This window comes from Sciurus vulgaris (genome assembly GCF_902686455.1).
Source record: "Sciurus vulgaris genome assembly, chromosome: 2".
Lineage (NCBI taxonomy): Eukaryota > Metazoa > Chordata > Mammalia > Rodentia > Sciuridae > Sciurus > Sciurus vulgaris.
In genome coordinates this window covers 97,000,552-97,013,004 of record NC_136462.1, presented here as the reverse complement: position 1 = coordinate 97,013,004, position 12,453 = coordinate 97,000,552, and the positions used below count along the sequence as shown (strand labels likewise).

At 39.4% G+C, this 12,453-nt stretch overlaps 1 protein-coding gene across 2 annotated transcripts in view; it reads left to right on the top strand.

Moving 5' to 3' along the window:
- FBN1 (fibrillin 1) overlaps positions 1 to 12,453 on the top strand; it is a 252,572-nt gene that overhangs the window by 201,420 nt on the left and 38,699 nt on the right. For both annotated transcript variants that reach the window (XM_079128081.1, XM_079128080.1), the window contains 5 exons: positions 91 to 213; positions 838 to 996; positions 3,972 to 4,043; positions 7,490 to 7,615; positions 11,208 to 11,330. In XM_079128081.1, the coding sequence (XP_078984207.1) occupies positions 91 to 213; positions 838 to 996; positions 3,972 to 4,043; positions 7,490 to 7,615; positions 11,208 to 11,330 (603 nt within the window). The remainder of the gene's footprint in view (positions 1 to 90; positions 214 to 837; positions 997 to 3,971; positions 4,044 to 7,489; positions 7,616 to 11,207; positions 11,331 to 12,453) is intronic.

The following is a 12,453-nucleotide window of genomic DNA, read 5'->3' as shown; positions in this document are numbered from 1 at the left end:
GTTGTCAACATTTGTGTTAAGACTAAGGATTAGGCCACTCCAAAGAGTGATGTTTTCATATTCGCCTACCACTTTCTATTTGGATTCTAGATGTGAATGAATGTGAAACTCCTGGAATCTGTGGCCCAGGGACATGTTACAACACCGTTGGCAACTACACCTGTATTTGTCCTCCAGACTACATGCAAGTGAATGGGGGAAATAATTGCATGGGTAAGTCAAAGCATTCCTTGGTTAGGCATCTTTGGTTCTCATGTACAAAGCCCATCAATATTAGTCCTAAGTGCTAGACCGAGTGTTGGCATCCTCACTGCCTTACTGAGAACCTCCTCCTCTGTAGCCCATGAGCTTGGTATTTTTCACCACCTTGTGTGGGTGGTTGAGAGTTTTCTTTTAAGTGTAATGTTGGAAAATCCCAAACAACAGTTGAATAGTACTTCTTTTGTTTGACTTTTGGGTGTATCTTTATACAATTATATTTACAGCACTGACCTACAGTATTAAAACACCATGAGTCGGAAATGAGAAACTTACTGCCAAATAGCAGTGGAGAATTGTTACTAGGAGACAGGGTGGAGAGTCATGTAAAGTTTATTAATGCTACAGCCACACAATGACTTAGTTCTGTGGCATAAAATACCAGGGACTACATTCCTCAAAGTCCTTTTCTTGTACAGTATTGATAACTAAAAAGTTGTGTCTGAGTAGGTTTTTCCTGCTCTTATTAAAGTCAGCTTATAGTACAACTCAAAAGAGCTTTCTCTTTGAGTATCCCCTTAAAATTTGTTGTGCTTTCCCAGTGGAATCTCCAATTCTTTTTTTCCCTCTTTCTTCTAGATATGAGAAGAAGTTTGTGCTACAGAAACTATTATGCTGACAACCAGACCTGTGATGGAGAACTCTTATTCAATATGACCAAGAAGATGTGCTGCTGCTCTTACAACATTGGCCGAGCCTGGAATAAGCCCTGTGAACAGTGTCCCATCCCAAGCACAGGTGAATTTTAGCTTCACTATTACTAAAATTATTGGTTGATCGATCACCCATGAACTGTTAGGGGAAATTAGTTTCAGCAAAGAAAGAAAAGTGCGCATGCTCATTTTCATAAGAAAAAAATTGGTTCACAAAGGCAAATATCTAATTCATAGTTGACCATGGTTCATCCAGCTGAACCTAATCACAGAATATACTTACTAATGTATACCCTAATTCATAACCAGAATTGTCAACTCAGCATATCACAAAATTATAAACAATGTTGTCATCGTTTCAGAGTTCACTATATAATTAAAAGACCGGAAACAGGCAAACCAATATGATAAATAAACAAAGCATAACTCTTATTTTTACATAATATTCAAAACTAATCTCGTTCCCAAAAGAATTAAGACAAGTCTACAAAGACATAATTGTAAAATAAGTAATAACTGTCAGGCAAATGACAAAGAAGAGTAAGAAAATTACACAAGGAGCAAGGCTGATACACAACATCCAAACTGGAAATTCCAACATAATTGCCAGAGATGAGCAATGACTTTGGCTCCAAACTTTCTAGCAGCTCATTTGAAAAAGGAAGTATAAAATCCTCAATAACCATAAAGCAAATTAAACACTGAAAGAAAGTACATTGTTTCTTGATATTGAGATGAGAGAAATTTCTTGTAACATTTTTCATAAAGGAAAAAAATTTTGTCATTCATTTTTTAAAAGACTTAAATGATATGCTTTAAATAAATGTAAACAATTTGGTGCAGTGTTCCTATATCATATGATATATGTTATGCATCAAAGATATGATGGAATCATTTGCCAATATTATGATTTGCATTAAATTAAATTATTATGCAAGATATTGATTAAGGTATTCTGTAGTACCTACCCCACTCCACACAGTGATATGTAAAATATTAAAGCCATCATTGGACTCCATGTGACCATTTATGCAACAGAATATTCTTTTTTAGTAAAATATACCATGGTATCCATCGTTTGCTCCAGAAATAATGTAATAACCACTTAGAATTGTGATTTACCTCTATCCCTCAAAATGTTTCTAAAGCAGGGTTGGCAAACTAAACCTTATGGGCCAAATCCAATCTATCACCTGTTTTTGAATGGCCCACAAACTAAGAATGATTTTTACATTTTAAATAGGTGGAAAAAAATCACAAGAATAATTTCATGCCATTTGCAAGTTACATGAACTTCAAAATTTTGTGCCCATTAACAAAATTTTATTTAAACACAACACATTAATTTATTGACCCATTATCTACAGCTGCTTTCATGGCAGAGTTAAAAAGTTTTGACAGAGACTGCACAGCTTCCAAAACCTAAAATATTTACTCTGGCCCTTAAAGAAAAAGTTTGCTGACCCTGACTGAACAGTGGTCTTCAGGATCATACAGTCTTAAAAAATCTGGAGGGTATACATACTTGGCATGTGTGTTTATATAAAGGTATATGTGTACATGTATTTGTTTTCAGTTATCTTGAAAATTGCACTTGCTTTTTGAGAACTGTTCCAATATAAAATATACATAAAATAAATTTTTAAAGAGATCAGATTTTCCAAAGATAGAAATCCAAGTGTTTTCTGTTTTGTCCTAATAGGTCATTGCAATTCTCTTGGAGGCCCACTTTGGAAACCCTTGATATAGACTAATATTTACTTTCAAAAATGATTGTCTGAGTTTTAAGAACCTATATAAGCTTAATTTAAAATGCAGGATTTGTTCTTCATGATAAATACTGACCAAGTCTAGTTTTAGCTTTTCACTAGCTGTGAAATTTGCACATATTTTAGGAGTTTTTGTAATTTCTCCAGATGACAGCTGTCAGCTGTTGTGACACTTGCTGGAAGTGGACTCTCATAGACTAAGGATATAAAGCACTTGGGGAAGAGCATGCTGTATTTTAGGGTTTTAAGGAATGTTTTAGAGATATGGTCTCACTGTACTGCCCAAGCTGGCCTTCAACTCCTGGCATCAAACAGTCCTTTGCCTCAGTCTCCCAAGTACCTGGGATTGTCATGTGCCACCATGCCCGGCTCAAGCTATATTCTAACTCCAAAAAATTTCCAGAAAGCTTTTGCTAAGTTTCATTAGACATGACCAGTAAGACAATGGCCATCTTGAACTTAGACTGATACTATACCTTCCCCGTAGTCATTAGCTGGAGTTACAAAATCTCAAAGTTAGAGTGGATCACCAATGGCATTTAGTTCATCTTTCTTTAAACATTTTTTTGGTAAATAGACACAATGCCTTTATTTTTATTTATTTATTTCTTTTTATGTGGTGCTGAGGACTGAATCTAGTGCCTCACATGTGCCAGGCAAACACTGTACCACTGAGCCACAACCCCAGCCCTTAGTTTATTTTTTATTACCAACTTTGTTAAATCCAGGTGAGAGAGAGAGCAGGAGCACATGAATGCCATTGCCAGTGAAATCCAGTCCAAAAACCAAAGTAATGATGAGGTTGGTTGATTGATCTGACTTGGCCATTAATAGATCTGATGTAGAGAACTTGCCATAATCTCCCCACAAGCTACTGAGAAAATTACTTCTGCAAGCATTCCTTGGACCCTATTTAGATCCCTCATTACAGAATGGAGAGAGGTACTCTTGTGAATCTCTGGGTTCAGAGCTGAACAGTATGAAAATTGAAACCTAAACTAGAGGCAGCTCAGAGGAACCTGTGGCAAGCAATGTAGAGACCTCTACTACTCCCTCGTTATCAGTCCACATGATACCATTTTTCTTCAATGTTTGTCTTATAGACAGGGTTAAATCTCTTGGAATTTTCAGGTTTACTTTTTATTTTCAAAAGATAGACACCTTTTCATATTGTAATATTGCTTAAAAGTAATTTCTTCTACACTAAACCTTTTGAAAACAAAAGAAATTTCTTTCAGTCAGTTCTTGCTCTTTACTGATCCCCACACCTTGTGTTGTTTAATTTTTGCAGATGAGTTTGCTACGCTCTGTGGAAGCCAAAGACCAGGCTTTGTCATTGACATTTACACCGGCTTACCCGTTGGTGAGTTAGGAGGCGATGTGCATGTGAGCATTGATTGTCAGGACTTTCCGTTTTTACCTTTGTGTTAGAAAAGGGAATTATTTTCTGTTTGATTTATCTCTTAGAAGAAAAAATGGTGAAAACATCCCTTTAGCTTTATTGAAACATGGATTCTCAGTTTGAAATAAGCTATGCAAACAGCCCATGTTGCTCCACCTAATTGGCAGCAGCATTTGTTGCTCATGATTAAGGGGACTGGAAAGCTTTTCATGAAATTACAGTCAAGCTTAGTTAAACCAACCCTAGGCATCAACAAAGAGAGAGATTCTGGGAGTAGGGCCAGTTGACGTTTGATTTGACTGTAATTCCCAGTCCTTCCTTCTGACGAAGATGAGTTTATGTGAATTTTTCACACCAATCCTTACATGTAGGTTGTTCGTATAAAGTCCTTCTTTGTGGCTCAATTTTATCTCGTGGGCTCTGTGGGTCACCTGCTTGAGGAATTTCAGATGTGAAATAAAAGTCTTCTCCATATGAGACCTTGTCTGGTAACTGGAGCAGAGACCACTACCATGGTAGAGATGCTTATGCAAGATTCAGAAGTATTGCACTGCGTTCAGCCAATGTAGGCAGTGCCCTTGTGGTTTAAACCAAATGACATTAAAGTGATGGAAAGCTGTTGCACTCTCGAGTTTTTCCTTGATGTGATTTATATGTATCCTTAGATGCCCTCCCAAGTCTGAACTGTTGTGTCTATTAGCAAAGATCACCACTTGCTTTGTTCCACCGTATTCCTAATAAGTAAACTCAAATCCACATCAGCCTTTCCAGTGACCTTGTTTAAGCAAACAAGGATCTGGTCCAGCAATCAGCCTGGCTTCCTTAGTGCCAAATCCATATGGCTCCACAGTCTAGTCAACGTCCAAAGAAACTTCATGGTTTGGAAAGAAAAACGACTAAATGACATTGGCATGAAACACCTGGCCCTAGCTACTTTGTTTTTCCCCTTCCCAAAACAGATCTTTTAATCTCCTTAGAATCTGTGATCAGCAGATAAGTGGTCTTTGGTAGTAATGGTTTTCCATGGGCAGACTAGGCATTTACTCTAGCAAGACCTGCCCTCCAGGATGGGCAGGAAGCAGACTTGAAATGGCATTAGCCTTGTCCACTAGTAGAACTGGAAAGGCCTCAAACACCATCCAGTTCAAATGTCTTGCTTTGCAGTTAAGGACACAGAGGCCCAGAGAGGGGAATGGACTCATCCAAGGCCACCTAGCTAATTAATAACAGAGCTGGGGCCTGAACCCAGCCCTGACTCATGGCTTGCTTTGCCTCTAGCTCTCGAAAACTGGAAACACGATAGTTAGCAATATACTTATTGTTACCAAATTCCATCATGACAAAATATTTAGATGACTGAAAAACTTTGTTTTATTTAAGCTTTATATTTTCTTTCTGAAAAGTTTTAAGATCGTTGGCATATAGAGTCCATTCATATGGGACTAAAACCATAGTATGTTTATTAATCTTGTCTTAAAATATAAACTTCTCTAAGTTGAAGTTCAAATAAAATCCAGACAGGAAAAGAAAGCAGAATTTTTAATATATCTTTTTGCTGTTTTATGCCTAGCAATGGCTAGAGATTTGACTCAGCCTGTTATTGTTAATCTTGGTAATAATATATCACTTATGTTTAAACAAATGAACATGAATATAATATTTCATGTTTTAATCTGCACTAACAGAATGGCTTCTACTTGTTGGCCTTTTTTGTTTCCTTGAGATAATACACAGTTATGATTTTATTTCTCATAGATGTTTAACAACATGAATGAGAAAAGTGTGAAAAACCTGAAAACACGAGTGCCTGTTTTCAAAATAGCAATGTTTTGAGATTGTACCCTTTGAAATTCGAAGCTTTTTTTTCCCATTAAGTAGATCAATTTGCTTTCAAACAAAATTAAGCCCTTTGAAAAAGGATCCTAAATCTACCTGTAGCCTGTGAAATTTCTCTTTTAAAACAGGTTGGTTTTGGAATGTGATCCTTCTGAATCTGCAGCAGCTCTTCTGAGCTCTATGAGCATCTTCCTACAACTTATGCAAAGTACCTTTCAGAGGCTCCTGACTATAATAAGTAAATCAAGAGGCTTAACAACAGTATTGGAAGCCTAGTAATGGGTGACTTGTATCCTAAACCATAGCTTTATATACACTCCAGTGGAAGTGTTCTGTCACACTGTGAAGGGAATGCTAGAGAGGTCATCCAGGGGAGAGAAATCACTTTGAAAACCATTCTGGGAAGAGTGCAGGATGGTGATATGGAGAAGCATAAAGGAGCAGGAGTGCTTGTTAGCAGGTTCCTAGCATCAAATCCTGACTGTCTCTCATTGGCTGTGTACTCTGGCTGGTTACCTCCTCTGATTGGGCCTCACTTGCATCATCTGCATAGTGAAGACAGTCATAGGACCTAGACACCATTTCACAGGGTTGGCTGTACTGAGTCAGTGAATAGATACAGGTCAACTGCTTGAGAAACATACTAGTCATGCAGCCAGAGACTATGAATGCTGTTGCTATTATTATTACTATTTTGACTGTTATTTCAGCAGACACTTATATGACCTGGAGTTCAGAGCAGGTAGGAAGAGAGGGGGCAAGCCAGGCTGGTGAGCAGGCTCTGAGACTTGCTCACAGGTAGCCCTTCGTAACTTCAGATACTGATGGGAGCCAGGATCCTGGTTCTGCTCTCATTCCTGCCTTGGTTCTGTTTTAATGTTCACCAAACCATCTCCAGACACTGGTTCTTAATATAACAAATTTGAATTAGCCACTTACCATTTGTCAGAGTGCTAAGGACAAGTAGAGTCGTCCCAGCCCCCAACCTCAGGAAGTACACAGTCTGCACAGATATCCTTCCTTGGTGCTGACCCCCATCTTCACATTCACCTCCAGCCCAGCTTATAGCCCCACATCTCATTTACCTCCTTTCTACAGCCACATGAAGGAGGAAGGGGGATTTGAAGTAGAACTTGAAAAATGGAACTTCTCCATGACCATGGACTTCTCTTCTGTTCCTCAAGTCATCTTTCCATTTTTGCCAAATACCACTGCACACTTGGAGGCAAGAGACCATTTCCTCTTGACAGTCACTTTCATCCTACTCATCTGGTGTATCCACAGTGCCCAGTGGATACAAAGATGGTTCCTACCTGTGCAAAGTTAGTGTTCTGAAACAAAAAGTCTAAAAGACAGGCATTAAATCATATAGACACAGAGTGTTTGGAAGTGGTCTAGTTATTTCAATTTGCTATTCACTGATTTCTCCTCCTCTCGTCATACACACATGCACGCGCGCACACACACACACACACACATACACACACACACACATACCCTTTCAGTCCTCTCTTTTCCTGCACAGGGATCACATGTTGCACAGTTGCTCACAAGCTTCTCTCTATTTCTAGATATTGATGAATGCCGGGAGATCCCAGGAGTCTGTGAAAATGGAGTGTGCATTAACATGGTTGGCAGCTTCAGGTGTGAATGTCCAGTGGGGTTCTTCTATAATGACAAGTTGTTGGTTTGTGAAGGTAAGTGGCATTATAACTGTGTCACATCCAGAAGTGAGCCAGCTGGTGAGCTGCTTAAACACACGCTCACCAAACTTCACAACTTTTTGAACTTTCAGAAGATTTCAAACTCTGGGTATAGTGAAGGGCATGGTGTGGAACAACTTGAAGTTTTATGCAAAAACCTCACTAACTCCCAGTGGAAAGGCCAGGATGTGTACTCCGCAGCCCCCTCCCCCAAGACACAATGTATTGGATTTCCTGACTGATATGAAAAATCTTTTGAGTTCCTGGGTGTGTCACATAGATTGCTTTTGTTTCACGTTGCTTGAAAGTAAACATCAGTGGACAGTCATCTTTAGTTGAATCTTAAAGTCTGTTCTCTTCCAAATGGAGACTTTGCTACTCCCAAGTGAAAACAAGGTTAGTGCAAATATTCCAAATGCATGAGAGAATTCCAAATGGCAAGGACAGCAAATTTGATTTTATATGAAAAAATGTTGGCATGAATGCAAAAGGTACTTTTTTTTCATTTTCAAATTACCTTCTATTGATATATATATATATATATATATATATATGTATGTATACACACACACACACACACACACACACAATGAGTCTGAGCATTCCTTATAGCACTTCATATTTTTCCTACATCTGGGGAAGATAGCATTCTTTTATATTTCAATAATAGGAACATTACTGGATATTAAATATGTTATATGCCCTAGGATAACTGGAATAATTTTCTATTTAATACTTGAACTTTGGGGCTCTAGTAAAGTATTATGCATTATAGAAAAGGTTATTGCCCCCTTAGAGCATGTATTATAGCACATGTCAACATTTTAATGTTTTTAAAAAACACTTGGTTTTCTAACCTGGGGACAATTTATATACCACAAGGAAAGTTCTAGTTTGTTAGTGACCATACTGTTAAGTTCACTTACCAGGCTTTCAATTGCTGTAAGTTTGCACATGTCATTTCCCTGCCTGCTGTGTGGTTGTTGGAATGGGGTGTCAGCCATTCACAACCCCTCTAAAGAGATAACCAATGCAGACCTTGTTCCCAGTCCCCAGCTTCTAGAAGCCGTTAAAGACCAGGTTCCTAGAGAGGAAATGCAGACATAGGAGAGGAGAAAGGAGGCCATGGTGATGATCTTATAGAGCTGGAGGTGACCATCTTCCTCATATTCATACTCTTTCCCCCCTGGTACCTACTCAACCAGGATACCTGCCCCTTCTCATGGTATTTCCCCTTCTCTTCCATTCAGAGGTCTCTTGGATGATTACCCAGGTACCTCTTCACTATTTATATTGCTAAAGCAGCAGCAATTGGCTAGAACCCATAGGCAAGGCCACCCATGACCACCATGTCAACCTAAACCTTGCATCATACATGAGTTGCTAACATGCAGCCATACCAGTGTAAGGCACCTTGCTGTCAGGGTGGCATTTAGTGGTCATTGAGCTGACTGAGAGCTCCAATTTTTGGTTTCCATTTCACAGACTGTTCATCTTCAATGTGAAAAGTTAATCAGGCTCAGCTGCTTCCCAACACACTCTTAGCTCTCCAAATCAGAAAATGAAAGTTGATTTAATACATGCCTCAGTAGCACTGAAACTGGAATGGATTCTGGAAGTGGTTTAAGGAGCTTCCATATGTCTACTCTCCCCAAGTATGTGTTTGATCAGATGTTAGGCTGATGCATCACAGAAGTGCTTGTCCGTGACACTGTTTGCCTTCTCCAGTGGCACAATCTGCCCTCTGGTTTGGGTTAAGATCAGGGCAGATCTAGTGAGTAAGGTAGTGCTGGGTCCATCACAACAAGGCGGCATACTTCTGGTCTGTCTGTTGCATGCAGAGGCACAATCCCTCCACCTTGAACAGAATCCCCACTCACTGAAACTCATGCTCACGGTCCTGAGGTTCTCCTACCACAGAAACACATAACTGAGTGGCATTTGCTGATGCATTCACCACACCCTTGTGGGACTTCTTGGGCTGAGTCAACTTCTGTGTGTAAACTCAAAACTGGTGCTGAGGGCTTCTCACCAATTTCCAGGCTATTCCCTTTACTGAATGTAGTTAATTAGACCAGTCTGTTGAGCAGGAGAAAGGGGAGCATGTATTTTGCCCCATGGTATAGCCTGAGTTGTACAGTAACTTTTGTGATGCCATGAATTTGAAATAGATCAGGTATATGATTTTTGTGGTTTTGGGTTTTTTTGTTTTGTTTTGTTTTTTGTTTTTTTTAAAGCAGGCAGACAACCCCTGAGCAAAGTCAAAGCTCTGGAGTGCATGATACCCATTTTTTCTTTGTTTTGATATTAAGAGTTGAATTGTTCTCAGTAGTTTTATGTACAATCTCCCCTGTTTGCTTTCCTCAGTTGGACTGCCTTGAGGCAATAATTTAAGCAGCAGTCTCTGTAACCCTGCAGCTTGAAGACTAGAAGCACCCCAGTCACCTGGGCACTTACTAGAAATACAGACTCCTGGGCCATTCCCCAGATGTGTTGAGTTAGAATCTGCTTTTTAACAAGATCCCAAGTAATTCATATGGACATTGAAGTTTGAAATGCTCTACAGATCTTACCCACTTCCAGACAAAACAGCCCTATTGAATCGTAAAATCTTGGGGATCATTAGACTATACCCATATCAAGTCCTGGTCAAGAAGCTGAGTTTCATGACTTTGCTTTTTGTTTGCTTTGTTTTGTTTGTGCTGGGGATTGAGCCCAGGGCCTGTGTATGCTAGGCAGGCATGCCATCATTGAGCTGTATCACTAGCCCCAAATGACTTTTTTGTTTTAAAGATATGAGCATCATCAGAGTCCATATGTAATTATTATCAAGGACTTGCATGTATGAATGACAATATTGAAGTAGAAAAGCTCTGGAGCTTTTAGATAATAGGTTTTCAGTCTTCTCTTTTTTTAAAGTAAACTTTATTCTCTAGGGCTGTTTTAGGTTCACAATAAAATTGAGAGTAAGGTACAGAGATTTCCCATATACCCACAACCCTATACATGCATAGCCTTCTCCACTATCAACAACCTCCCTGTATTTGTTATAATCAATAAACCTACACTGACACATCCTCATCACCCAGAGCCCATAGTTCACCACCAATATTTAGAGTCTGCAAGTTTGAACACATTTGTAACGCCACGTGACCATCAGTACAGTGTGATAGCGTAGTTTTCCTGCCCTGATTCTTTCCCGTGCTTTGCCTGTTCTTCCCTCTCTCCTCTCTAACCCTTGGCAACCACTTTGTCCTTTTTACTGTCCCCTTTTCTAGAAATGTCTTGTACTTGGAATCATGTAGTATATAGCCTGTTTGGATTGTCTTCTTTCACTTAGTAACATGCATTTAGGTTTCTTCCATAGAATATTCACTACTATTCTGTTGTCGAGTTGTACCACAGTTTACTTACACATACACCTCAGAAAGGCATTTTGGTTGCTTCCATGTTCTGGCAATTACGAATAAAGCTGCTCCAAACATCCGAGTTGTCTTTTCAATAGATCAGATCTAAATAAAAGAGGCTGACTTGACTTGACACCAGATTCTGTGCTCTTTGGAATTACATTCTCTTCTGCTCACAGATATTGACGAGTGTCAGAACGGCCCCGTGTGCCAGCGCAGCGCCGAGTGCATCAACACTGCAGGCAGCTACCGCTGCGACTGTAAGCCTGGCTACCGCCTCACGCCCACTGGACAGTGCAACGGTAAGTGGTGCCCACTGGCTGCCTGCACCCCGTGCAGCTCATCTCCACAAGCTTCTGATAACTGGCTTTCTTTTGAGATATAAGGCTGAAGAATACATGAGTTATGATTGAGGTAGATAAACTAACAAAATGAGAAAAATGGAAGATAGTCAAATGTCTAAACACTTAGCTTTTTGCCCTCTTTATAGATGAGGTGTTTGTAAAACAAGAAAGAGATCATTTACATAAATACATTTCAGGTTTGCCTATCTGCTGTCCCACGTGCAAACAGCCACCCTCACACATATTCAGTACCGAACCAAATTACATTTTTTACTTCCATGCTATCCCCCTGAGGGGCAGGGGTGGCTTTCACCATTTCCGCCTCATACCCAATCTCAACAGTAAAAATTCCCTTAAGGTAGACCAGACCAACCTGAATAGAAGCATTACTTGTCTTCCCAAATAGCTTATAAACAAAAGCACCCACTGAAGGCAGCAAGCATCAGCAGACTTTCACTAGCTGTAAGACACCTACAGTAAACGAGAAACTGTGTTCCCTAGAGGTTAGAGTTTTTCATGGTTCACTTTGTCAAGGATGTGGTAGAAATAAGGACGGGAGCCTTTTCAACTTAAATTGATGAGGTTGTTCAGTATTAGATGATATTTTGTAGCCAGTGGCATGAAACTTAAAACACCGGTGTTTCAAACCAGAAGCAAAATAATACCTCAGAATGATTTTCTTGTAAGTTTTAAAGTAATTATAAATCATTGTATATTTAGCAAAGAGGTCAGGAAAAAATGTGTTATTCTGCTTACGGATCATTTCTAAGTGAGTTTCCTGGATATTTTATGCATTTGTGAATGAAACAACTCAGGGGAACATGGTCAGATTTTCCTTGGATTTCCTCGCCTGCCAGTGATTAAGTGGTAGGAAGTGCAGTGCTCTCTGTAGGGTATTTTGCATTGTTTTATGAGACCTCGGTGGGAAGCGGGTGTAAGAGCAGAACAAAAAATCACTTTGAGAATCAAGATTTGTTTTGTTGAGTTTAAAGAAACATGTGCAAGTATTTAGCATTTTGTCAACAGAGCTGTTGCTATCCGTATTAAAAATACAGGACAGGAAAAGTAGGGACGTCTCTGA